The sequence below is a fragment of the Lacerta agilis genome, chromosome 6 (genome assembly GCF_009819535.1).
Source record: "Lacerta agilis isolate rLacAgi1 chromosome 6, rLacAgi1.pri, whole genome shotgun sequence".
Lineage (NCBI taxonomy): Eukaryota > Metazoa > Chordata > Lepidosauria > Squamata > Lacertidae > Lacerta > Lacerta agilis.
The window spans coordinates 85,830,149-85,857,067 of record NC_046317.1 but is presented as its reverse complement, the minus strand read 5'-3'; the positions used below and the strand labels follow the sequence as shown (position 1 = coordinate 85,857,067).

Below are 26,919 nucleotides of genomic sequence, written 5' to 3'. Positions count from 1 at the left end.
AAATGTAGCGGTGACCACCATCCTGGATGGGTTTAAAAGGCAATTAGACATGTTTATATTTGATGTCACATCAACCCCTCATCTTCTAGGAAATGGGCTTTTTCTCAGATTTGATCATTTCCTGCCTGATGCGAATGCAGCATCGCTGCAGCACCACCCCACACATATATATTTCTTCCTTTTCAGTCCTCATCTAGACGCGCCGGTCTCTGCTGCACTAACTGCCATACAACCAACACTACGCTCTGGAGGCGGAATGCAGAAGGGGAGCCGGTCTGCAACGCGTGTGGATTATACATGAAACTGCATGGGGTAAGGAGCTTGTATTTGTTAGCCTTGTATTCTGTGCATGTGTCTCTTCAAACACAAAGCCCCAAAGAAATAATAAATGCAGAAACAAGTACAATATACAGAAATAAATATAGGCACACACACCTCAATTTACGCTGGAGTTACGTTCCAGGTCACTGCCAGTGTGGTGTAGTGGATAAGAGTGGTAGATTCATAATCTGGTGAACTGGGTTCGCGTCTCCGCTCCTCCACATGCAGCTGCTGGGTGACCTTGGGATAGTCACACTTCTTTGAAGTCTCTCAGCCCCACTCATCTCACAGTGTGTTTGTTGTGGGGGAGGAAGGGAAAGGAGGATGTTAGCCGCTTTGAGACTCCTTCGGGTAGTGATAAAGTGGGATATCAAATCCAAACTCCTCTTCTTCTTCTGCATGCATGCATTGGCAGAGCGCATTAAGCCCACCTGCCCCTGCCCGTCTCCTTCCGGTGCCGAAATTGAGAGTGGCCCGCATGTATTTAAAAACAATGACTCTAAAAGTCAATTCACAAAAGAATCAGTCCCAAAAACCTTCTACCCAACAACAGGATGGACAAATACTGCCATAAAGGCAGCACTATACAGTAGTCTCAATCAGTTCCCAAATACCTGAGAAAGAGACGTGTATTTGCACATGAAGGCAGCCCTGTTTAGGGAAGCTTTTAATGTGTGACAGACTATTGTATTTTAATATTTTATTGGAAGCCGCCCAGAGTGGCTGGGGAAACCCAGCCAGATGGGTGGGGTATAAATAAATTATTATTATTATTATTATTATTATTATTATTATTATTATTATTATTATTATTATTACTACTACTACTACTACTACTATTATTCCTTGGGAAAGTGCTTTGCAACTGAGGGGCTACCACTGAAAAGGCCTGTTCTCTCATTGCTCTCCTCCAAACTTTTCTTGGAGAGTGCACTGAGAGAAAAGGCTTCAGACAACTATTTTAGGGTCTGGGTCAGTACCGGTACTTATGAGATAAGGCAGTCTATAAGGAATCAGGGCCCTAAGCTGTCCAAGGCTTTATGCACCAAGAACAGCATTTTGATTTGAGTTCAGAAGTGGAATCTGCCGCCGGGCCAGAACCTGTGCCAGTGTGCTTTGTGTTTTTCAAAAATGCGGACCTAGGTTTCACCTGTCCCAGACACAGAAGACTATCCTTGTTCAAGAAGTAAAAACACTGTACTCTTCAGCCACGGCTATATTCTTCTAATCCAGTAGTGTAGGAAGGAAACTGGAGGAAATGTGTGTGTGTGTGTGTGTGTGTGTGTGTGTGTGTGTGTGTGTGGTAAGGTTCTCCAAATACTCTGCCTCATGCATCTACTAGCCCAAGGACTGCCAATGAGAAAAATGAACCCCTTTGAAGGACAAGGACACTATGTGCATTGCGCAGATACAGTGACTATAAAGCGAATACTGGAGTGCTCTGCAGAAAGGCAAGTCAAAGCCAGGACTGACGATTCTTCCTCTTTTTGATGTCAAGGTACCCAGACCTCTGGCAATGAAAAAAGAAAGCATCCAGACGAGGAAGAGGAAACCTAAAAATATCACCAAAGGAAAATCCTCAACAGGTATCAATAATAATAGTAAATATAAAAGAAACGCTGTCCTGGTGCATGCATGGCTGTCCTGCTCCAAAGAGCTTACGATCCAACTTTCTACACTGCAAAATTAAAGAAAGGAAGGCAGCAACTGCATGATTTGATCCTTCAATGTCGACTTTTTCTACCATTGTGAAGCAGAATTCATGAAGTGTTCACACAGTTCACACACACTGTGGAGTCAGCTACATTAGTAACCCCTCCCAACCCCCCCCCCCCCCAAAACAACCAGTGTTTTGAATGCATTATAAAGATGCAACACCAGATGGTGCTGGAGAGCAAAAAAAAATTATTTGTGTTTTTTCATAGTGTTGTTTTTTTCTTATAACGATTTAATTTCTGACTTATTTATAGCGTCCCCCTGTGTGTAGATCCACCCCATGTGTTCTCACTGAGAGTTCATCTTTCTCTCTGTGTGTGATCTACAGTTCAACCAAGGTTTCTCCCTGTGTGTTTAACCTTCACCCCGCACACATCCAACCCCAGCCAAACCCACAGTCCGAAGAGATGCAACCCAGAAAGAATTATTTCTTATGGTTCTGCTGGCCGACTAGTTAGTCCCTCTGCGGTAACAAAGGATAAGAGTTAAAGCAAGGGAAAGGGTGAGCTTGAAGGATGGCAATTATAAAAATTAAGATTAAATTATAAATGATAAAATTAAAATGCTTAGTTCTTGTTTGGCTATTTGGGGTGGTTGTCCCCATTAAGATATTTTTTCTAAAGTATTTTCTATTTGTGCAAACCTTGGGGGTCCCTTAAGACTGCTCCTCTTGTGTGTGGACAGTATTGTTTGGGCTGTGAAAGGATTGGCACTCAGTGGGTTGAGTTTGCTATTGTTGTTGTTGTTCAGTCGTTCAGTCGTGTCCGACTCTTCGTGACCCCATGGACCAGAGCATGCCAGGCACGCCTATCCTTCACTGCCTCTCGCAGTTTGGCCAAACTCATGTTAGTAGCTTCGAGAACACTGTCCAACCATCTCATCCCCTGTCGTCCCCTTCTCCTTGTGCCCTCCATCTTTCCCAACATCAGGGTCTTTTCTAGGGCGTCTTCTCTTCTCATGAGGTGGCCAAAGTACTGGAGCCTCAACTTCAGGATCTGTCCTTCTAGTGAGCACTCAGGGCCGATTTCTTTGAGAATGGATAGGTTTGATCTTCTTGCAGTCCATGGGACTCTCAAGAGTCTCCTCCAGCACCAGTTTGCTATTAGTAATGGGATTAAACAACAGGTAGGGAACCTATTCCAATCTGAGGGCTGCATTCCATTGCAAGAACTTTCTGGGGGCCACATGCAGTGATGGCTGGGGCCAGAGGCAAAAGCAGGGAAAGCAATGGATGTGATTGTTGCCTTTGTACAGTAGGCTAGATTCTAGCAATACAGAAGTCATAGATTTGCCTCCCTCCCTCTTCATCCTTCATCCACAAAGCAAAAGCCATAAAAGTACTCAAGTAACATGCAGAGGTGAGCCAGTGAGAATTATGGGGTGGGGTAGGGTCTAGGGAGGGTCCCAAGGGCCAAATAGATAGCCCTCAAGGGCCACATTCAGCCCCTGGACCTGACGGTTCCTCGCCCCTGAGAAAGAAGCAAATGTTTGGTCTCAGAGGCCTTGCACAGATGTCAGAGGTTTGAAGGAGACTGAAACATGAATAAATCATATGGCTTATAACTAGCAATAATAATGCAATCTGCTTCTGATTCACACTTCCATTAACGTATGAATTCTTTAAACTGTTTTATCTTGCAGGGTCCACCAATTCAACCACCAATTCCCCTTCCTCCATCACAAATTCTGAAAGCACCGTCACTTTAAAAACGGAACCCTCTGTAACATCGCAATATCCAGGGCAGTCGATCGTGGCAGCTTCCCAGGTAAATGGATGATGGGAACTGCAGCACATCTTGACAATATGATATGTAGCATGCTCATGGATTTCGTGCTGCTGGTGGAGGTGTTAATGATGGACTCCTCCAGCAGGGATTGGACAAGCTGTTGTAATTTCAAAGCCTCCTGGGCCAGCTAGAAACCAGACGTTGTCTTAAGAGTACGGCAGGCCAGAGCAGAAATAAAGGCCCGTATTAAAAACGGAGGTCTATGAAAGGGGGAGCCAAAGTTGGCAGTAGACCAAAGGAATTATGGGAATGGAGATGAGTCCTGCAGAAGAATGAGTGGGAGACCTAAAGAAGGAATACGAGAGTTTAGTGTTTCCCCCCAGCTGTTGAACTACAACTCCCATCATCCCCGACTACTCGTCCTGCTAGCTAGGGATGGTGGGAGATGTAGTCCAACTACAGCTGGGGACCCAAGTTTGAGAAACACTGAAAGGGAAACTAGAAGCAGAGAGGCATAAAGAAGGGTGTGTGTCGGGGATGGGGAACCTGTGGCTCACTGGATGTTGTTGTACTCCAATTCCCATCATCCCAAGCCAACAATGGGCACTGCTCAGGGATGATGGGAGATGTAGTCCAACAATTTCTGGAGGGCTACAGGTTTCCCATTCTTTTTGTATACAGCCAGGAGCTGCAGAGATCAGGAAGACTGGAAGTCTGACCCGTGTTAAAACACCTTAGTCTTTACGGTAGGGGTTAAAGCAACCAATGCGATCGAAAAATTTCACCTGTAATGGGGACAGCAAGCCCATTCATTTCTTTGTTGCAAATCCTCGCAGGGTCCGAGCCCATCTGAAGACGCGCTGGCTGACAGCCACACCCAGTTCAAGTACGAGCCAGAGGACTACGCCTTCTCTGCGGCCACCATGACCCAGCAGTCGGGACTAAGCGTTCCTCTTCGCCAAGACTCATGGTGCGCCTTGGCACTGGCCTAAGAAACTTGTCTTCCATTTTAAAAATTGAAAGCAGGCAGCAGATGAACCTGTTGTTCCCGTGATGTCAGTGGATAGCAGGCAAAAAAAGGGGGGGGGAAGCACATTTCTACCTTAGTACTTTGGGTGATCAATGTGGGTCTATGTCTCTAAATGCTGGCTCCTTTTCCCATGGAAGATGCACCATTTGAACTGAATATGGACAATTGCCTCCCTTTTGACACATCTGACTCTATGGGTCTCTTTTGCTCTCTAAAAGTTTTCAAATTTTACCAGCACCAATCGAAAGCGGGAAGAAACCCAGACCTCTCTTCGGAGGAGGAGATATCTATCTTCCCCATGATCCATTTTAAAGAAATAAATCTCAGAATCTATACTTTTGTTCACGGTGATTTCAACCCCCCTCTTTTTATGACTCCCCTGTGTGCAATTTTACTCCACTTCCCAATAAAGACTGTAATAGAAAGTGGCACCAAGTAACTTAATTTTATTAAAATGTAAACAGCCTTGCCTTCCTAATGTTTATTGGTTGCGGGCAAGGGGAAGGGGAGAGGAAGGAGATGAAAATAAACCTGTTTTAAAACATTTGCTGTTTTATATTAAAAAGAAAATAATTCTGATAGTGTGTTACCTTTCGGGAGTGTCTAATTTATCACCATTTTAAGAAATAAAATGCACAGAGAAATTCTCTTGAACTGCTCTTCCAAGCACTTCTCAACACAACAGCCCATCGCACTGTAGCAGAGATGGGGCCACTCCCAGTCATCAATCTAGCTGCCACATTGTGGATTAAGTCTTTCATTGCCTACTTGTCATATTATACACCCAGGCAGGGCCGGCACATCCATTTAGGCAAACTAGGCAATTGCCTAGGGCGCCAAAATGGAGGGGGCGCTGGCCAGGCTTGGGCGGGACGGGCTAGCCAGCCCCGTCTCGCCCATTGGGGCAGGTGGCATGGCGCACCAGGGGCCGGCCCCCCAAGGGGCGCCCCCGCGAGCCTGCCGGCATACCGTGCGCCCCCTCCCCAACCCGCCCCCATGGGCTGGTGGGCAGGCGGGCGCTCGCGTGCCGGAGGCACAGCTGCTGCCGCCCATGCTGCTCCCAGATGGGCTGTGAGCCGGCCGCCCAGCCCCGTCTTCGAGTGCAGCAAGTGGGGGGAACCGCGCGGCCCCACCCCCAGCCTCCCCCCGCCCCCACGGGCGGCCGGGTGCTTGTGCCGCCCGCGCTTTCCCCTGGACACCCCGGACGCATGGGGGCGCCGGAAGGATTGCCGCGCCACGGCGGCAGATGTGCCTGAGACGGCCCTAGGGCCAGCAGCAGCTTCTCCGCTGTAGCGGAGAGGTGCTGCTTGCCCCCTACACCACCACCCCGGCACCTGCTAAAGCAGGCTTGGTGGGGGGCGGGGGGCAGGACGGACGAGCAGCAGCTTCTCCGCTACAGCGGAGAAACTGCTGCTTGCCTCTCCACCACCCCCACCTCCCGCTAAAGCAAGCTTGGGGGGGGCGCAAGAAGGTGGTTCGCCTAGGGCGCAAGAAGCCCTAGCGCCGGTCCTGCACCCAGGGTATGGTCTGAACGCACATGAGGTCACCATCTTGCTGAGGTTCAGCAGGTCTGGGTCTGATCAGGGCCTGGAACCCCATGCCCACCACCCTGGTCTCCATGGCTGAAGAAAGGGTACAAATATAAGAAAGCAAATGAATCTATCTGAGTTAGTATGCCTCTGAATGCCAGTCACTGGGGAACATGAGCCAGAGTTCACGCTGATGTTCCACGTTGGGGCTTCCTAGAGTCATCTGGTTGGCCCTTGTAGTTTCAGAGAGCTGGACGAGATGAGCCTTTGATCTGATCTAGCAGGACTCTTCATTATGAACTAACTACTATGGACAATAGTGATTAATGTGGTTTTGGAATTTAATTTTGACTTTCCAAATACAGGCATTTGAACCTTTGTAGCTCAGCTTTGCTCTTGCCCTCAAAGGCCAGTCAAACGTAAACTGAGAAGCCTGGGGCAAGGAGACTTGACAGCACTGCAAATACCTGGCTGTCTTATCTTACAGAAGAGGGCAAAGACTTGTTCTGTGTGATCCTTGAGGACAGGATGAGACCTAATGGGCTTAGAGGAGGAGGTTGGAATTTTAGTTGTCCATTAGGGTGGTAAGAGGAGATCAACAAAGGAACTCACAACCTAGAGATTGGTGTGTTCTTCAACTCTAGAGGTCTTCAGGCAAAGATTAGGCAGCCATATCTTGGAGATGCTCTACCCCTGGATTTGCTGGGTTGAGCAGGGGGTTAGACTAGCACATGGGTAGACAAACTAAGGCCCGGGGGCCGGATCCGGCCCAATCGCCTTCTAAATCCAGCCTGCGGACGGTCCGGGAATCAGCATGTTTTTACATCAGTTGAATGTGTCCTTTTATTTAAAATGCATCTCTGGGTTATTTGTGGCGCCTGCCTGGTGTTTTTACATGAGTAGAATATGTGCTTTTATTTAAAACTAGCTGTCCGGCCACACGTTGCTGTGGGGTTTTTTGCTTTTTTAAATTCTGACCCCGAAAGTATTCTGGAAGCTCCTGTTTTCGTTCTTCCCTGTCCCTGTAGAGTAGGGGTCAGCAAGGGGCCGGGCCGGTGGTATTGATCACTTGGGACTGTGTGTGTTCATCATGCGAAGTTGCGATGGCCATTTTAAGTGAGGGCCATGGCCACTTTATGGAGGCCTACTGTAAAAGCACAACCCCCCCCCCACAACCCCCCCTCTCACAATTAACTGGCCCCATGCTCTACGGCATAAAAAAGAGCATTCTCCCCCATCCCAGTCCCAAAATTACGCACCCCAGTGACAAAATCCCCTCAGAGCCGGTCTTACTCACTGCGACCTCTCAGGCAGCCTTCGGCTTATTTTGCTCCCGCATTTTTTCCCTCCCCCCTCTCTTCCGCAACTGCCCTGCCTCCTGCTCTGTCTTTTTTCCACATTTCCACTAAGCTGTTTGTGTCAGAAAGTCCTTGGGTGCTTACAGATGGCAGTTATAAAATGGTGGACGGGGTTTTCTTTTTGGCGCAGGTCTGATGACGTCAACAGGCAATCCGCCTTTCTATTGGATGGTGTTGGAGTCTTCAGTTCTGTTGCTGGTGACATGTAATGTGTGTGCCAATTTTTTTGCCTTATTCTATATTTTAGGCATGACAGGTGTGGTTTTAAAATTTTTTATTATGCTAGATCCTTCCTCGATGGTCATGTTACGCTTTGTCCTAATTTGATGCTGTTTGGTGCAGCGGTTACGGAGCAAGGTGGTGTCGTGCGTGCACGCAATGGGAACATATATATATATATAGATATAGATAGATAGATAGATAGATGCATCTCTGGGTTTATTTGTGGGGCATAGGAATTAGTTGAAGACAGGAGTGCCTGGCTTGCTCTGGTCCATGGGGTCACAAAGAGACGGACATGACTAAACAACAACAACAGGAATTAGTTCATTATTTTTTTTCAAAATATAGTCCGGCCCCCCACAAGGTCTGAGGGACAGTGGACCGGCCCCCTGCTGAAAAAGTTTGCTGACCCCTGCTTTAGCAGGCCTTAGGAGATCCCTCTTACTCTTGGAAGACCCCTTCAAGTTTGGGATCTGCCAGTATTCAGTGAGAGTGTATTATGTTCAATGATCTTGGGTTCCTTTCCAGACCAGCTCCTGTAAACAAGTGAGGATTTCCCAAGATTATTCGGGGTCCAATATAAGGAGATTTGGAGAGACCCAAACTTTCTGTTTCTCCCTGTTGAAACGCTCTATGGAAACAAAAATGGGATTGAGAGAGAAGTGAGTGGTGAGGTGTCATCAGCTCAGCATGACCAATTGTGTGTCCAGTAACTTTGCTTCAATCTAGCAGGGGCTATTTATAGCCAGGAAGTTGTCAAGGAATTACCCATTATTATGGAAACAATCTGGTTCAGGGCTTCCTGCACTGGTTGTTTTCCTTGTCAAAGAGAAATATGTGGTTTGGTGTTGTTGTTTTTTTATGATGTCAGATACCCACAATGTCCCACAGTACCGAAGGAGAGAGGAGATGGAGAGGAGACTGTCTGTGAATTATGGGGACATTGTTAGTTCCCCGGGAAGAGGGATTGATCCTTAAACCACTCTGACAATTATAGCTCTATGAGGGGGATAGGGAGTCTCCTAGCAATTCTCAGCCCCCTTAACAAACTACACTTCTCAGGATTCTCTGGGGTAAACCACGGCTATTTATAATGCAGATGGTGCCTTACTTCTGCCACCTCTGTGCTTGTTGGAACTCCACGGCGTCATAATACAGAGCCTTGGGCTTGCTGATTCCCCATGATGGGGTGAGCTCCCATTGCTCGGTCGCAGCTCCTGCCAACCTAGAAGTTCGAAAGCACGTCAAAGTGCAAGTAGATAAATAGGTACCGCCCTGGCGGGAAGGTAAACAGCATTTCCGTGCGCTGCTCTGGTTCGCCAGAAGCGGCTTTGTCATGCTGGCCACATGACCCAGAAACTGTACGCCGGCTCCCTCAGCCAATAAAGTGAGATGAGCACTGCAACCCCAGAGTCGGACACAACTGGACCTAATGGTCAGGGGCTCCTTTATCTTTTTAACCTCCTGAAGCAAAGAGCAAGAAAATGCTTGAAGGTGTGTTGGATTTGATGGCAGATGTTGGAATGAAGATACTGGATGCTTTAGACTGCTTGAACAAAGGGGTGGGGGAGACACAGAGAGAGAGAGCTATTTTAAATCCATTGACCATCAATCTTGTAGCCAGCAGTGGGGAATGGGTGGCCCTGCAGATGTTGGACTCCAGTTCCCATCACAGCCCACAATGGCTGCTGCTCAGCTCCAGCCAGCATGGCTAATGGTCAGGGATGGTGGCCATTGGACTTCAGCAACGCCTAGAGAGCCGCAGTCATGTCCACAGGCAATAGCCATGCTCTCAACCTTGTCTGCATAAGTCATTTTGTAAAGCGGGCACAGAGAGAACCAAAATTCTGCCAAGAGCTGACTCCCGACGGCTCCAGTAGAGTTATTTATGGGCTGCTGGTAAATGCAGAGTGTACACTTGCAGCTTAAAGAAACAATGACAGCATGAGGAAAAAATGAAAGAGTTGTTCTGCAAGCCCAACCTGCTTCTGCAGAGGGCTGCAAGGGGGCCTGTTGCAAGGCATCCATTTTTTTTACACCTGAAGTATAATGGAGCAGCAATCCTCGTCCAAAGGTGATGCTCGTGTGCATTCAGTCTTGTAGCCCTCAGAGTAGGTTTTACACAATAGTCTCCAGTGTAGCAAACGTAACAGTTCCTTTCCTGCAACGGGCAGGAAAATTTACCCCTCTCCCACACCATCTCTATCCCAGTTCCCATATGTCGTCCATGTGTTGGACAGGCCTAAATGACTGGGAAGGGGGAAGCGGCCAGTTCCTCTCTTCAGTTTTATAAAATTACAACATTAAAAACAACAATAAAGACACAAATCAATACTCGTGGTCCACATCCTGGACTTGACAGAGCCTGAACGCGATCTTTATTTATAAAGGTATTTATATACTGCAACGTCAGGGCAGCGAACAACGATAAAACATCATTAAAATGGTACGGAACAATAATTGAAAAGATCACTTAAAAAACAACAACCACGCCCTTGAAACAGCAACATAGGCCTGTTCACAGAATATCTTCTTAAGCAACTGCAATTCAAGTTGGTATTGAGTGGACTTTACCAACTTTAGTTGGGAACCTTTAATTTTACCACAGCATGTGTCTCCTCTGCCAATTTCCAGATCTTCCACTGCCACTCTATAATTTCTGTTGGTGCCTGTTGTACCCCCCCCCCCAGATAGAAGCTACTTCAGCTTAAAGTCCCATTAAGATTAGAGCTGTAGCACATTTTTGCCTTCAGAATAGCATATGCAAAAAAAAGGCCCTTTCGCAGCGGAAAAAAACCCCTTACCCGTTGCTTTTCCATGCCTATTAGCAGCCATCATTCTCCAGCTCTGCTGCTGCTGCTTCGATACTAGTTTGTTTATCTTTAACAAAGTGGCTGTGTTTCTTTTGCTACAATATCCTAGCTAGTCAGGGATCACATAGTGAATGTGATAAGATAATATGGTTAAATCATTGAGGGTCAATGAAGCCCACAAGTGCATAGAAATGCATACAGAAGCATGCACTGAAAGCAGTATGGCATGATTTGTCTGCCGAACTGAGCAGAGTTTCCCGAGAGTTGGAAGCTTTTGTTGCTTAAATTAAGGCGCTAGTCCTCAAGCTAATGAGGATAACTTCATTCCTGATACCTAGATTTCTGGGCATGGGGAATGCATATGATGGAAGCATTCTTATAAGTGAACCTTCAGTCTATAATCCATTAGGACGTTGACCACATGTCTTTGACTGTCTAGCCTGAACCTCTCTGCCCGCAGCTACGATGCCTCCTTTGCCTATCACTTGCCATCCTGTTATGCATGCACAGGGCTTAAAGACTGAGAACTGTGTCCCTGCCACATCTCCTTAACCTAAAGCACATGCACAATATGCGCTACCCCGTCACCCCACGTGCGTCGGTGGACGCGCTCTGCTGTTGCTGCATAGCCACCTTCAGGCTATGCGTTGCTGCTGTCCAAAGGCCACTGGCCCAGATGGTTTTACAACATAACTGCAGCGATCCGTTCGCCCTGCCCTTTACACTGATGCCTCTGAATTTTCACCGAGTCAGCAAGTAGCACAACGAAGCTCTCACATCTATATCAATGCAGGTTGTTCTTGTTTATGGTCATGTTAATGGTGCAATAAATCCTGAACTAACTTGGGAGACTTAAAAATAATAATAATCCAAAGTTCTCTGTAGGGAAAAATTATTGCTTCAATCTCACCAGGAACCTTTGCAACTTCAGTTCCACTTGGTAGCTTTGCACCTTCACAGTAATCCGTACTGCTTTGAAGAGTGAGGCCCAATCCACTAGGAATTTATCCTGGACCATTGGAATGAACAGGATCTGTGCAAGAACATTAGTTGTTGATGTTGGAAATGGATTTGCTGCTTCAGATCTGTGCCGCTGAACCATTCGTAAACCCATTGTATGTGACGCATGAAAGACATAGGAATGTAGGAAGCTGCCTTGGTCACTGACTGGCAATGGATCTCCAGGGTTTCAGAGGAGCTATTCCCAGCCCTACCTGGAGATACCAGGGATTGACGTTCTGCATGCAAAACAGTGCTCTACCATTGAAGGCAATTGGAGGATGGATGGCGGCTAACAGATTAAGGTTGAATCCTGACAAGACAGAAGTACTGTTCTTGGGGGACGGGGAGCAGGTGGGTATGGGCGACTCCCTGGTCCTGAATGGGGTAACCGGGCACCTGAAGGACCAGATGTGCAGCCTGGGAGTCATTTTGGACTCACAGCTGTCCATGGAGGTGCAGGTAAATTCTGTGTCCAGGGCAGCTGTTTACCAGCTCCATCTGGTACGCAGGCTGAGACCCTACTTGCCCGCAGACTGTCTCGCCAGAGTGGTGCATGCCCTGGTTATCTCCCGCTTAGACTATTGCAATGCGCTCTATGTGGGGCTACCTTTGAAGGTGACCCGGAAACTACAACTAATCTAGAATGCAGCAGCTTGACTGATGACCGGGAGTGGCCACTGGGATCATATTACACGGGTTCTAAAGGATCTTCACTGGCGTTTCCGAGCACAATTCAAACTGTTGGTGCTGACCTTTAAAGCCCTAAACAGCCTCGGTCCAGTATACCTGAAGGAGCGTCTCCATCCCCATTGCTCAGCCCAGACACTGAGGTCCGCCTCCGGGAACCAGGCAGAAGGCCTTCTTGGTAGTGGCACCCTCCCTGTGAAACGCCCTCCCTTCAGGTGTCAAGGAGATAAAGAATTACATAACTTTTAGAAGACATCTGAAGGCAGCCCTGTATCAGGAGGTTTTTAACGCTTGGTGTTTTTATTATGTTTTTAGATATGCTGTAAGCTGCCCAGAGTGGATGGGGAAACCCAGCCAGATGGGTGGGGTATTACTACTACTACTACTACTACTACTACTACTATTACAGCCCTTCCCCTAGACAGAAGGCACTTCTGTATCCATTGTTCCTTAGCCAGACACCAAGTCTGTTTGCCACTGTCCCCATTTGGCCACTCAGGAGTTTCTGGGCTAGTAGGCCCTTAACTTCAACCACTATGTTTTGTAAGTGTCCAATGGAGGCTGGACATAACATGGGCCAGCAATGAAACTTTAGGGCAGAGGGGTAGCCAATGTGCTGCCCTCCAGAGGATGTTGGCCTACAGCTCCCATCATTCCTGGTCGTTGGCCATGCTGATGGGAGTTGGTCCAACAACATGAGGAATGATGGAAGTTGAAGGCAGAGAAGACCAAGGAGACCACTCAGCCAGGTTGCCACTCAGCCAGGAAGCTCACTGGGTGGTCTTTGGCCAGTCACCGCCTCTCAGCCTAACCTATCTCACAGCGCTGTTGTGAGGGCACAACAGGGAAATGGCAAACCATGTATGCCACCTTCAGCTCATTGAAGAAAAGGTGGGATATAAATGTAGCGGATAGACAGAGAACCAGCCTCCCCCCAGAGTGTTTTAGATTTTGGAGGACAGAATCATGGTCCATGGAGTCACGAAGAGTCTGACGCGAATGAACGACTGAACAACAAATCATGGAACTCCATATAATTTGTAGTTCAAATCTCAATGAGGGGAAATTAGTGCTATGTCCTCCATGACAAAGGTCATTTGTGACAGCTAACTTGGCACATGCAGTAGCTTACCATTTCCTTTTTCTTAATGTGCCAATCTTGCTATTGCTTGATCCATAGCAATCCTGACTCTTCATATGCTCAGGTTACCGTGCGAATGAGGTGTCCATGTTTGACCTTGCCATTTCTCTCTCTCTTTTGATTAATAACTCTCAAACCACAATCAGAAGTGGGTGGGAGCATTTTCACAGTCGGCAGTTGCTAATGCTGTTAGACATTTAAAAATAAATGATAATGTTTCTCTTAGCCTGACAGCTTACATGGGAACTTACTAAGAAGGCTGTGGGTTTGTTTGGGGGGCTGTCAGGAAGCATTTGAAGTGCATTCTATCACTCCAGATTAAAGGGGGGTGGTAAGCTACACACAGCAATACCATTTCGGTCACAAGGCCATTTGAAGCATCTTTGCAAATGGGGCAACAAGCTCAGAAGCCTCTCTCGCTCTGGATTTCCTCTCCAGCAACTGAGACCAAGAAATACATTTCATTTCTTGGGCACACTCACTTGGCAGGGCTGCAGAGTTCTGATTCTCAGAGGCTGAGATCATAGGCAAGAAGAAACTGCCTTATACTAAGCCAGACCATTGTTCTATCTAGGGCAATAATATCTAAACCAGGGGTTGGGAACCTCCAGCCCATAGGCCTAATCAGGCCCAACATGGGTCCCAATTTGGCACATGAGGCTGTTTCCCTCCAAACCAAGGCCATCTCCCCCATATCTGATATGAGGTAGGGGGCAGGTGGAGATATGGATGCTGCTGCCTTTATGCTCCCAATCATTGGCAAGGGAGGCAGCTGATTGGTGGGGAGAGTCAAATAAGCCTTGAAAGGGCTTGCAAGTCCCCTGACTGTTGGGACTTCAAAGCACCCCATAGCCTGACGCCACTGCGAGTCATGCAGAGGCGTAGGAAGGTCAGGTGGTGCCCGATGCGGAAAATTTCTTGTCATCCCCCCCCCATTGATTCCCCCCCACAAAAATGGTTTTACATTATTTCATATTTTCTTACTAAGGAATAATAACAAGTAATAATAATTAAAAAACCTATTTGTATCCCACCCTCCCTGGCCGAAGTCGGGCTCAGGGTGGCTAACATCAGATACATAACATTGGTATAAAAATCAAACAATAATTAAATTACCTCCTAAAAACATCTCAAAATCAAATTAAAGTCTAATTAGATGGCTTTCCACAGGGTTAGGGTTGGGAATAGCAAGTGCTCCACTGAACTGAAATTTCAGCCTTCACAACATAGGAAAACAGCCAAGTAAACAGCCATTTTGGTGGAGGAGGGTCAAGATATTAACCAATATGCATGAAATTTCATATATAGCTATATAATCCCTAGTATAGTAAGATAAGACCTTTGGAGCAGGCATTTTTTTAAAAAGAGTTTTTTTTATTAACCGCCCTAGTAGGGCAGTAATTGTTCCTTGGTAATTTGTCACCCCCTCCATTATGGAACATGGGGCGGTCCGCCCCCTACGCCCCCTTGCTACGCCCCTGGAGTCATGTGATTGAATGTGGGAGGTCCTGCCCGTCAAATTTGGCCCATGAGGGTTAAAGGAGATTAGGTGGGCCTAAACTAGACTGGTGGTGAAGGTCCCAGGTTCCAGACAGGGGTTTCTCCCAGCCCCACTTAAGAGATGCTAAAGGATGCACATCCAAGTGCTCTGTCATGCAGCTACATGTATGTAGAACATTTGAAGGAATGCTTCAGAAGTGTAGTTACCGATTCCTTTACTTTCTGCCATATAAAATCATCCATGGGGATTCTCCCTGCCAGATTTAAGAACTTATTATGAGGCAGCAGCTTTCTGCTGGTTGAAAGATTGGTTTCTGTTAGATAATGCGAATGTATTAGATTTGGAAGGACACGACAATGTTTTTGGTTGGCATGCTTATTTATGGTATGACAAATGCAAAGTACACAGTGGTTTTAAAAAACATATAATTAGAAATTCTCTGTTTAAAATTTGGATGAAATATAAGGTTTTTATAGAAAGCAAAACACCCAGATGGTTATCACCTTTGGAAGCCAAGGCACACAAAAGTACAAACTTGGATCGACTATGGCCGAAATATAAAGACATTTTGATACAAGATGGACAGAGTTTTAAGTTAAAAACTTATGAACAATTGAAAGACCAAGTTACAAACTGGCTACAATATCATCAGATTAATGAAACATTTAAAGAAGATAGGAAAGTTGGTTTTCAGATAGAAAAATCCAAGTTGGAGACAGAATTATTAGAACCGAAAAGTAAAAATCTTTCCAGAATGTACAATCTTCTGCTGGGGTGGCACACACAAGATGAATTAGTGAAATCGGCAATGATTGACTGGGCAAAGGACTTAGGGCACAACATTATGATGGAGGATTGGGAGAGATTGTGGAATCAAAATATTAAATTCACAGCATGCAGTTTACTAAGGGAGAATTTTATGGAGATGATTTACAGGTGGTATTTGACCCCTGTTAAACTGGCAAAAATGCATCAAGGTTTAAATAACAAGTGTTGGAGATGTAAGCAATCTGAAGGAACTTTCTTTCATATGTGATGGGTGTGCCCTAAGGTGAAGGACTTTTGGGAGAAGGTTTATAATGAACTGAAAAAAATTCTCAGATATACTTTTAAGAAAAAACCTGAAGCCTTTTTGTTGGGTATATTAGGGAATGATATTTTGAAATGTGATAGAAATTTAGTTCTGTATGCCACAACAGCAGCAAGAGTTTTAATAGCAAAGAACTGGAAACTGGAAGAATTACCCACTATTGAACAATGGCAGATGAAGATGTTGGAGTGTATGGAGCCTGCGGAAATGACCGGGAGAATCCGTAACCTGAGAGATGACGTGGTGGAGAAAGAATGGGGAAAATTTAAATTGTATTTGAAAAAGTATTGTAATATTCAAAATTTTTGTTTCTAGAAGAAGGATAGGCTGTCATATGTATAATCTGAAGTAAATAACGAGAATTTTAGGAGATTATAGATGATAGAAATAGATTTGGAAATTGTTTTAGAAATTAATGGCTTTAGACTTAAAATGTTTAATTTTAAGATTGAATGGTATGGATTAAATATGTGATAAGGGTTAAATTTGGAAGTTACATGAAATATTCTTGAGGGACGTAAATAAGGGGAAACAGGAGGAAGTCAGTAAAAGATGATAAGAAAATGGAGGGTTTTTTTAGAATAATGATGTATTTTGTTGTTGTTATTGTTTTGTATTTGATTTTTTGTTAATTTGTTGTTGTTTTTGGAAAATGTAATAAATATTATTTGGGAAAAAAATATAAAATCACCCATTGCTGTGAAGTGCGGAAAGAAAACAGGGGTGACTAGAGAAGTGGTGGTAAATTCTGGCTATTTCAGAGCTAAGCAGAAATAGCTGGGGATCTGAAGCTTCTTGTTTCATCCTAGGTTAAATCCTAGGAAAATGAGACAGTAAGGTGAAGAAGCCTGTCCTTGTATATTTTTATTCTACCTGCCTCCGTCTCCCTCCCTCCCTCTCCTCTATTTACCCTTCCCACTTCCACCTCCTTGGATTGTCTCTCAAGGGACTTTATCATGCAAAGCCCTACAGCTTCCGTATCTCCTGGAAAGCTGTGCCAGCCTGAAAGCTTTAAATGGATATTGGTTCTTTTCACCCAATCCTAGCACTGCAGCATTATCTCAGGGGGGGTTAGGGGTGCCTTCCCATTTTGCAGGGGGTGCCTGCCAAGGTAGAAGAAGAAGCTTTGCATGGAACTCAGCAGAGCAGGAGGTTCTGCTTATCATCAGGCTGGTGTCTACGCCCTCCTTTGCAAATAATAATAATAATAATAATAATAATTAAATGGAGGGAAGGGGACAAGAGATGCAGGATGCAAAAACCTGGAGTTTGGGCTCCTTTGACCACCACTCATAGCACCCCTGCACTGGAGGCTGGCCTGTTAAGGCATATGGGGCACTGTTCCACCAACCTCAACCAGCCATCAGCTGTCAGGCTCAGGGGCGGAGCAAGGGGGCGGGGGATGGGCTGCCCCGGGTACCACCAGAAGCTTCTGGCTGGGCACTTTGGGAAAAGGATTCTGGACTAGATGGGCCTTTGAACTGCTCCAGGAGGGCTCTTCTCATGTGCCTCAACAGGGCAGGGTGGAGATGGCCTCATGGGCAAACCAGCAGCTTGGCTGGATGACATCAACTCTCTTCCCACCTTGGAACCATCGGCCATCCCTGGTCTTTTCTCTTGAGGATGCTCTCAGTCTGGCATGCCGTTGTTGTTGTTGTTTAGTCGTTTAGTCATGTCCGACTCTTCACGACCCCATGGACCAGAGCACGCCAGGCACTCCTGTCTTCCACTGCCTCACGCAGTTTGGTCAGACACATGTTGGTAGCTTCAAGAACACTGTCCAACCATCTCACCCTCTGTCGTCCCCTTCTCCTTGTGCCCTCAATCTTTCCCAACATCAGGGTCTTTTCCAGGGAGTCTTCTCTTCTCACGAGTTGGCCAAAGTATTGGAGCCACAGCTTCAGGATCTGTCCTTCCAGTGAGCACTCAGGGCTGATTTCCTTCAGAATGGATGGGTTTGAACTTCTTGAAGTCCATGGGACTCTCAAGAGTCTCCTCCAGCACCACAATTCAAAAGCATTAATTCTTCGGCGATCAGCCTTCTTTATGGTCCAGCTCTCACTTCCATACATCACTACTGGGAAAACCATAGCTTTAAGTATGTGGACCTTTTTCGGCAAGGTGATGTCTCTGCTTTTTAAGATGCTGTCTAGGTTTGTCATTGCTTTTCTCCCAAGATGCAGGCGTCTTTTAATTTCGTGACTGCTGGCTCGCCATATCTCCCCTCAAAGTTTTGTCCCCAGCCTTTACGGACTGTGAGCGGTACCAGTGACTTTCTCTCCCCTTTTAAACATTCAAACTTTGCCTGGGATTAAAATGTGATTAGAAAGGATTTAGCCACTTTGGGGCATGAAATATTAACAACTCATTTATTTCTGTGTGTCTGGTTTTAATCACAAGGTTTCAAGATGGTCAAAGCCTTCGCCCTGAAGCGATTGACTTTTATCACTCGAAATGTGCCCTTTTGCCTTTCAGAAGTTGCAGGAACCGCAAACTTTCCTTCCGAGGCCACGTAATTTCTCAGAGAGTCGGGGGTTGCTGTGGAATGAAGGAGTCACACAGTGGTGTCAGCAGGGCAGGACTTTGGGGGCAGTTTTCAAATTACCCTACTGTACCACTGATGGCACAGGAGCGAGACTTCTGGGCTTGAAGGTATGTTAGGTTCATTAGTGGATAGTTCATTAGTGTTCCTGGGCAGGCTTGTTGTTGTTGTTCAGTCGTTCAGTCGTGTCCGACTCTTCGTGACCCCATGGACCAGAGTACGCCAGGCACGCCTATCCTTCACTGCCTCTCGCAGTTTGGCCAAACTCATGTTAGTAGCTTCAAGAACACTGTCCAACCATCTCATCCTCTGTCATCCCCTTCTCCTTGTGCCCTCCATCTTTCCCAACATCAGGGTCTTTTCTAGGGATTCTTCTCTTCTCATGAGGTGGCCAAAGTACTGGAGCCTCAACTTCAGGATCTGTCCTTCTAGTGAGCACTCAGGGCTGATTTCTTTGAGAATGGATAGGTTTGATCTTCTTGCAGTTCACGGGACTCTCAAGAGTCTCCTCCAGCACCATAATTCAAAAGCATCAATTCTACGGCGATCAGCCTTCTTTATGGTCCAGCTCTCACTTCCGTACATTACTACTGGGAAAACCATAGCTTTAACTATACGGACTTTTGTCGGCAAGGTGATGTCTTTGCTTTTTAAGATGCTGTCTGGGTTTGTCATTGCTTTTCTTCCAAGAAGCAGGCGTCTTCTGATTTCGTGACTGCTGTCACCATCTGCAGTGATCATGGAACCCAAGAAAGTGAAATCTCTCACTGCCTCCAGTTCTTCCCCTTCTATTTGCCAGGAGGTGATGGGACCAGTGGCCATGATCTTAGTTTTTTTGATGTTGAGCTTCAGACCATATTTTGCGCTCTCTTCTCCTGGGCAGGCTACTTTGCCTAATCCCCTCACAAGGTTGTTGTGAGGCTAAAGTGCCCCTCTGAGCACCTGGAGGAGGATGTGAATGTCAAGTAAATTGGTTTAATTCACACTGAAATGAAGAATGCCTGTGTGTGTTGCTGAAAGGGTTCAACTGGAAGATTCCATTGAAGCTAAAGAAGAAGAACAGGAGCTCTCTAAGCACCTGGTTGGGTTGATAATTAACTGTTGTTCTCTGCTCTGTCATGTGCCTGACTTACATCATACGAAAGAGATAGGATTGCACTTTGTGCATATGCTAATTGGTGGGTCTCCATTTTGTGTTTTATCTTTTCTCTGAATGCCACAAGAGGTGTAAATGAGTCTCCTGAAGGAAGAGAAAATGGAGACTGTGGGAAGAAAGAGATCTTTGCTTCTAGGTCTGTTTGGAATTATCTTTGATTTCTAAGATGCTGAGCCTGTGCTGGACATGCACAATATATTGTGTGGAATTATTTGGATGCATCTTAGATGTTTTTGTTCTGTTTTGAAGAAGGTTCTTCAAGTAAAGCTTGAATCAAACCTACGGGTCTGGACAATGTTTTATTTCAAAAGGATCCAGCCTTTATGCATCCAGTTGCTTCAAGCAGCACGTTATTAATGTATGCAACAGAGAGTGCCCCTGACCATGTGCAGAGAGATCATTTCACTTCCCACTGAATAGCCAGAACTAGGCTCCACATATCTTGTATGGGTAAGTTCCCCGCCCCTCTCCGCCTTATGGAATACACTATTAAGGCGATGGCTACTAGCATAGAAGGCATTGAAAGGGGAGACTGGACCACTGATAGCAAACCTGTGTCCTCCCTAAATTGTTGGACTCTAATAACTCCCATCAGGCTCAACCAGCATGGCCAGTAGTCAAGGCTGATGGGAGTCCAACATCATATGGGTGGCTACAAGTCCCTCAGCATTAAGCAAATCCAGGAAGACTGGTGTATTGATGGCTACATGGGCGTACCCAGGGGGGCAGGGGGCGCAGATGCCCCCCCCCGAAGCAAAAAAAAAATTAAATGGTTATCAGCAGCCTAAAAGGAAAAAAAAAAAAAAGCTCAAGACTGGTCTTTCTCCCCCTCCCAAAATCTCAATAACAATTGAGCTCTTCCGCTCTTGCCGAGGCAGTTGGCCACTCTGTGTGTGTGTGTGTGTGTGTGTGTGTGTGTGTGTGTGTTGCGCCGGCTGTTTCCCCCTCCCTCATGCCGTCAAAGAGCTGGCGTGCCTATCAGAGACCGGATCCTAGCCTGCACCCTGCTTGGTCAAATGGGGATGCAGGCTGAAACTTGGGCAGTGTCAGGGGGCGAATTCATTCGTTGCCGGGATTCATTGTTGCAAGGGAGCTTGGCAAACTGAGTTCCCTTGCATGGTGAGTAGTTCCTTTGCGAGGACTGAAGATCCTGGGAAACTGAGTTTTTCAGCCATTTTGGGGCTTTCTGTTTCGGGGGGGGGGGGAGTTTTTCTGTTTTTTGAAGCTGTTTTTGTTTTTGAACCTGAACGACCATGGCTTGCCCCTCTCCCCCGCCCCAATTTTGATCCTGGGTATGCCCCTGGATGGCTATCAACAATAGCTAAATGAACCCACATGTTCAGTAGAAGTCTACTCTTAAATGTAAGGTGTTGAGGAGACATGCAATGTGAGTTGCTTCTGACCACCTAGTGAGAGCTAAGAATAAAGCTTCCTTGTACAGAGGCAGTGTATCTCTGAACCAGCTGTTGCAGACAGGCAGAGGTGGGCAGTTGTTTCCCTGCTTCCCATAGGAATCTGGCTGACTGACTACTGCTGGCCATAGAATGCAGATCTAAATGGAGCTTGTTCTGACCTAGCAAAAACCATTCTTAATTTATTTAGCCCCAAGTTTTGCCATGGATCACACTTTATATCCCAGATAAATATGAATGCACTTAAGAAGGCTTGGTTTTTGTTTTTGTTTTAATGTTGCTGGTTGTTTCTTTGGATTTCGTTCCAGGACAGAGGGTAAGAAAGAGTCACCAGGAACTTATATGAAATGAGAGGGCTTTACAATGGGGGAAAAAACCCCTAAAAACTAAAAATGGAAAACTTGTTCCAATTTAACAGCAGCTTTTATTAGCCGGGGCTTGTCCTGCCTGATTAATGGCCACTTCCCTTTGAAAGTACAGGAGGCGTTTTGAGACACCAAGAATAAGTGGGTTCCTTCAAACGTCCAGCTTCCTCCAGGATTTACTGTAGAAAGATTTAATACAATTCAGCACAAACATTTTAACCTTTCCATCTAAAGTGTTGAATCCAACCATTTCCTGAATGGGCATAATTTAAAAGGCTGTCCTTTTCCTGGGTCAAGTTCTCGAAAGCGTTTAACGCTGCCGGGCTGCTCTGGAGTCCTTTAAGAAAACATCGAGCGAGCATGCAGCCTCGTTGAAATAAATCAGAAATGTTTATTTTATGAATGAAAGAGGAAACTAAATACCCAAATAAAGTCCTACATCTCCACGCCAGGAGCTAACTGCCCTTTTAAATTTCCTTGCTCTCCTGAAGGAGGCTTTAAAGGTGATTTATGGAGCAAGGGACCTTTACATACTGCTGACTAAGATCCCAGGGGAGCCTCTGAGTTAAAAGGAGTGCCTTCTGCAACATTTTCAACTTTTATTGGAGAATATCATGTTGTTTGCAAATGTTGCATCTCCCCAACACCACCTGGACTTCTCTATAGAGGGAGACACAGCTAGGGTGTCCCTAGTTCCCCCCCCCCCGTTCATTAATTCATGGAACTATAGGATTGTAGAGTTGGAAGGGACCCCAAGGCCCATCTAGTCCAACCCCCTGCAATGCAGAAATCTTTTTGCCCAACGTGGGGCTTGAACACATGGTCCTGAGATTAAGAGTCTCATACACTTTTCAGGAAGTCCCAAGTTTAGGATTTTAAAGAAGAGAAGGATTATTAATTAATTGTTTTGGTTTGTTTGTGTGTTTTTGTGTAGTTTGTGTAATGTGTGTGTATTTGTATTTTGTGTATTTTGATTTTGAAAATCCAATAAATTCTTATTTTTTTAAAAAAAAAGAGTCTCATACACTTTTCATAGCTCAGTGGGTAAGAGCTTGGTGCTGATAACGCCAAGGTTGTAGGTTCGATCTCTGCATGGGACAGCTGCATATTCCTGCATTGCAGGGGGTTGGACTAGATGATCCTCAGGGGCCCCTCTAACCCTATGCTCTACCAACTGAACTATCCTGGCACCCCAAATAAAAAAAAAATCATGGTCCTTTAAACTGTGTGCATACGGAGTATTATGTTTGTCACTATAGTATGTATTTTTGTGTTTTTATGTTGTAAACCGCCCTGTGACCCTTGGTTGAAGGTCAGTATAGAAATAATAATAATAATAATAATAATAATAATAATAATAATAATAATAATACAGTCATACCTCAGGTTGCGCTCGCTGCGGGTTGTGTTTTCAGGATGCGAACGCACCAAACCCGGAAGTACCGGAACGGGTTACTTCCAGGTTTCGGCGCTCGCGCATGCACAGAAGTACTGAATCACGACCCATGCATGTGCGGATGCGGCACTGTGGGTTGCGGATGCTGTGGGTTGCGAACGCGCCTCCCACACAGATTGCGTTCGCAACCTGAGCGTCCACTGAAGAAATAATAATAATAATAATAATAATAATAATAATAATAATACATATTTTGTATAATGTGTGCACACTGGAGATGATTCTGGAGAATAGACCCATAGAATCCCAAGATTTGGGAGGGATCTCCAATCTCACCTACACTAACCTGTGGGCAAACAATGCAGGAAATCCATTGCTACCGTTTCCCTGATAGGTAGTCACCCAATTTCTAGAATGTTTAGAGGTCACACAGAGAAATTGTGCAAATTTGCTTGGCATTGTTTAGACAGGTTTCAGTCCCCCCCCCCTTCCTTTTCTTGTTACAGAATTTGCATTTCCTGGAAACGGGACTTTGAGCTGTTTAATACCGAGTATACACAGGCCTGCCTATTCCCTAGAAAGCTCGTTTCCAAATTGAAAAGGTCATAAATCTGCACGTGCCCTGGCCCATTCTCTGGGATTCCAGACTCCTCCACCGTCGCTGCTTTTGATCATCATGAAATCTTCTTGTTTGCTTTTTTTTGCATGCTGAAGGAATGCTGTTGTTTCATGCAGTGTTCCAACACACATTGATTCGGTAGTGGCCGTGTGTCGTTTTCCGGCGTGGTATTAACTGTGCAACAGCTTCTTAAATTGCTCCCCTTAGGATGTCCCCTATTTTCATCTGAGAAATGTTGGAGGAAATGCCACTTATTTGGAACACCAACTGCCTGAGGCAGGTCCCTCACTCTGGTTGCACCTGATTGTACATTGACTTCTCTTCCAATCTTTGCATCGTGTATTTCTAACCAAGTATGATTCCATTCTGCTCTGAACACTGAAAGCCAAGAAATCTTCCGGGAGTGATCCAACCTTCCTAAGCCTTCAGAAAAGTATTCCCCCATCCACCCACCCACCCTACTTGCCCTTTGCTGGGAGTTTTCTTCAGTATCTCATCCTGCTGTAATAATGAATGGCTACAGTAATGCGGACGTGATTGACACATTAAATGCCTCTACTTGAGCCAAACAGATTATTGGATGATAAATGTCCAAAGGCCCATGTAAATGGTTTGGATTTCCTTCTTCTCCAGCCCCTGGGGCTCAGCATGCTCCATGCAGCGGGGTCAGGCTGGGTTCGTCTCTTCGCTTTCCCTGCCAATTTCCCGAGCGGAGCTCGGCGGATAAATGAGGCTTCTGCAGCAACGCCGGCACACTTGGGCCACAGAGCTCCTCGCTGCAGCATATGGCTTTAATGTTTATAAGCTCGTCGCTTGGCACACGATATTTCAGCCCCATGTCCAAACACAACAATTTGACAAATAGCTTTATTTATGTAAAGGGATGCTATCAGAGTCTTTCCCCCATCCCAATTGGCTGCCAGTGACTCGGGCCGCAAAAGGGGGCGGGCTTCTTCAACCGGGTCAGACGCCGGCACTATGGCTGCTGCTCCCAGTAGGTTCGAAATTCTTCCTCAGTTGCGACAGGAAAGCAAAGCAGAACCATTTTAAAGAAGATGATTAGGGAGGGGGAGATTTGGCCCATATTCACGCCAGCAAGTCTTTCTGTGGGGATTGCATCTAGAGCAGGGATATGTGAATCTATCCATCTTGGTCCCTCTCCACTTCTCATTTTCCCAATCTTAACCTTGGTTCACCACATTTGTTTGTTTGTTTGTTTGTTTATGCCAATTAATTTTTATTCCTTTCCCAAATTTATAACAAATCAATGCCAAATTAAAACTAATTTAATACAATTTCCCCCAAAACCGGCTTCCCATTCTCTTCCTTGGGTATTTCCATTTCTTGTAGTGTGCTACTCACACTACAAATTTATCTCTAATTTGCATTCATTAAAAAAAAAATCCTTATCCCTCAGCTGTCCCTTTTCCAAATCCTGTGTCTGCCACATTTTTGCATCCATTTGTAATCACTGCTTTAAAGTTGTAGAACCATACAATTGTAGAGTTGGAAGGGACCCAAAGGGCATTGGTGGTTTCCTATCACCTGCCTTGCCCCAGGTGCTGACAACCCATGCTACGCCACTGGCTACAGAACTACACTATATCAGACTGTCAGTTTGGGGAGGAGGGTCAGAGAGCCTTCCCTTATCACAGAATTGTAGAATTGTAGAGTTGGAAGGGACTCTGAGGGTCATCTAATCCAACCTCCTGCAGTGCAGGAATCTCAACTAAAGCATCCAGGACAGATGGCTACCCAATGTCTCCTTAAAAACCTCCAAGGATGGAGAGTCCTCCTGAGCATTTGTCAGCATCTTAAAGGGCAACAGCTGCGTACTTTTCTTATGAAGTGAGAATGGCCATAATTCATAAGAATGTAAGAGCTTGCAGGATGAGACCAAAAGCCCATCTGGTCCAGCACCCTGTTCTCACAGTCGTCATCCAGATCCCTGTGGGAAACGCACAAGCAGAAGTCTAACCCTGTGGTTTACAGCAACTGGTATTCATTCAGAAGCATTGCTGCCTCCAGCTGTGGAGGTAGAACATAGCCATCATGACTTGCAGGCATTGACAGCCTCCTCTTCCATGAATTTGTCTACTCCCCTTTTATAGCCACCCAAATTTGTGGTCGTCATTGCCTCCTGCAGAAGTGTGGTTTAATTTGCAAATTCCAAATTGAACCCCCCCCCCCACACACCTGTTTCTTTATCCAGTTTTCCTCAATGCCCATCCCACACTGACCTCCTTCCAAGAAAGCAAGAAGCTTTATCTGAGTTCAGGATTACATCCAACATTTGGAAAATTGGAAAATTGTAAAAAAAGAATTGTGGTGCTGGAGGAGACTCTGGAGAGTCCCATGGACTGCAAGAAGATCAAACCTATCCATCCTTAAAGAAATCAGCCCTGAGTGCTCACTAGAAGGACAGATCCTGAAGTTGAGGCTCCAGTACTTTGGCCACCTCACGAGAAGAGAAGACTCCCTGGAAAAGACCCTGATGTTGGGAAAGATGGAGGGCACAAGGAGAAGGGGACGACAGAGGATGAGATGGTTGGACAGTGTTCTTGAAGCTACTAACATGAGTTTGGTCAAACTGCGGGAGGCAGTGAAGGATAGGCGTGCCTGGCGTGCTCTGGTCCATGGGGTCACGAAGAGTCGGACACGACTGAACGACTGAACAACAACAAGGACTTCTACCCAGAGTGAGAATGCAACATGTTTAGCCCTCTCTCCCTCCGAGGAGGAAAGCCGACTCACAAACCGAAGGACAAAAATGCACTTCTGTGAATGCTCCACCAGAACTTCCTCCTAAAAGCAATTAATTGTGGAAGCGTGACGGGCCCTCTGCAATGTCCTAGTCCGCACTGCTTAGCACAATGTCAGAGCAGACAATAGCAGCTAAAAATATCCCGTGACAGGAATTTGCCTGGGAATGTTTTTCGGCTTGGTAGATGGAGAGGTTTTATATATAGTCGAGGGGCAGGAGGGTAAATGGGGTTTGCTGGTTTATCTGTGTGGAAGAGATCTTATTTTTAGGCCTATGAAGCTGGGCGCAGGGTGTTTATTTTTAAGTTATTCCTGTAACGCACCCTCCAAAGTCACACAGCAGCAAGCGTGGGGCTTCCACAACCCTCTTACAACCAACACAACAATTGTACAGGATACCACAAAATTTCACTTAGCATTGCTCAGAGTGACTTCCTCTCACCAGCAAAATAATCTCCATCTATCCTCCAGCCGGCATATAAATCTAGCTTGGTGTTTTTAACATAGGCTCCATTCAAGAAACATGGGG

At 45.8% G+C, this 26,919-nt stretch overlaps 1 protein-coding gene across 1 annotated transcript in view; it reads left to right on the top strand.

Annotated features, from left to right (window-relative positions):
- The window catches only part of GATA5 (GATA binding protein 5), a 35,299-nt gene extending 30,077 nt beyond the window's left edge, over nt 1-5,222 (top strand). The window contains exons 4-7 of the mRNA XM_033153695.1: nt 187-312; nt 1,820-1,907; nt 3,679-3,803; nt 4,601-5,222. Coding sequence (XP_033009586.1) covers nt 187-312; nt 1,820-1,907; nt 3,679-3,803; nt 4,601-4,756 — 495 coding nt within the window. The 3' untranslated portion in view covers nt 4,757-5,222. The remainder of the gene's footprint in view (nt 1-186; nt 313-1,819; nt 1,908-3,678; nt 3,804-4,600) is intronic.
- Nucleotides 5,223-26,919: the final 21,697 nt, after the last annotated feature.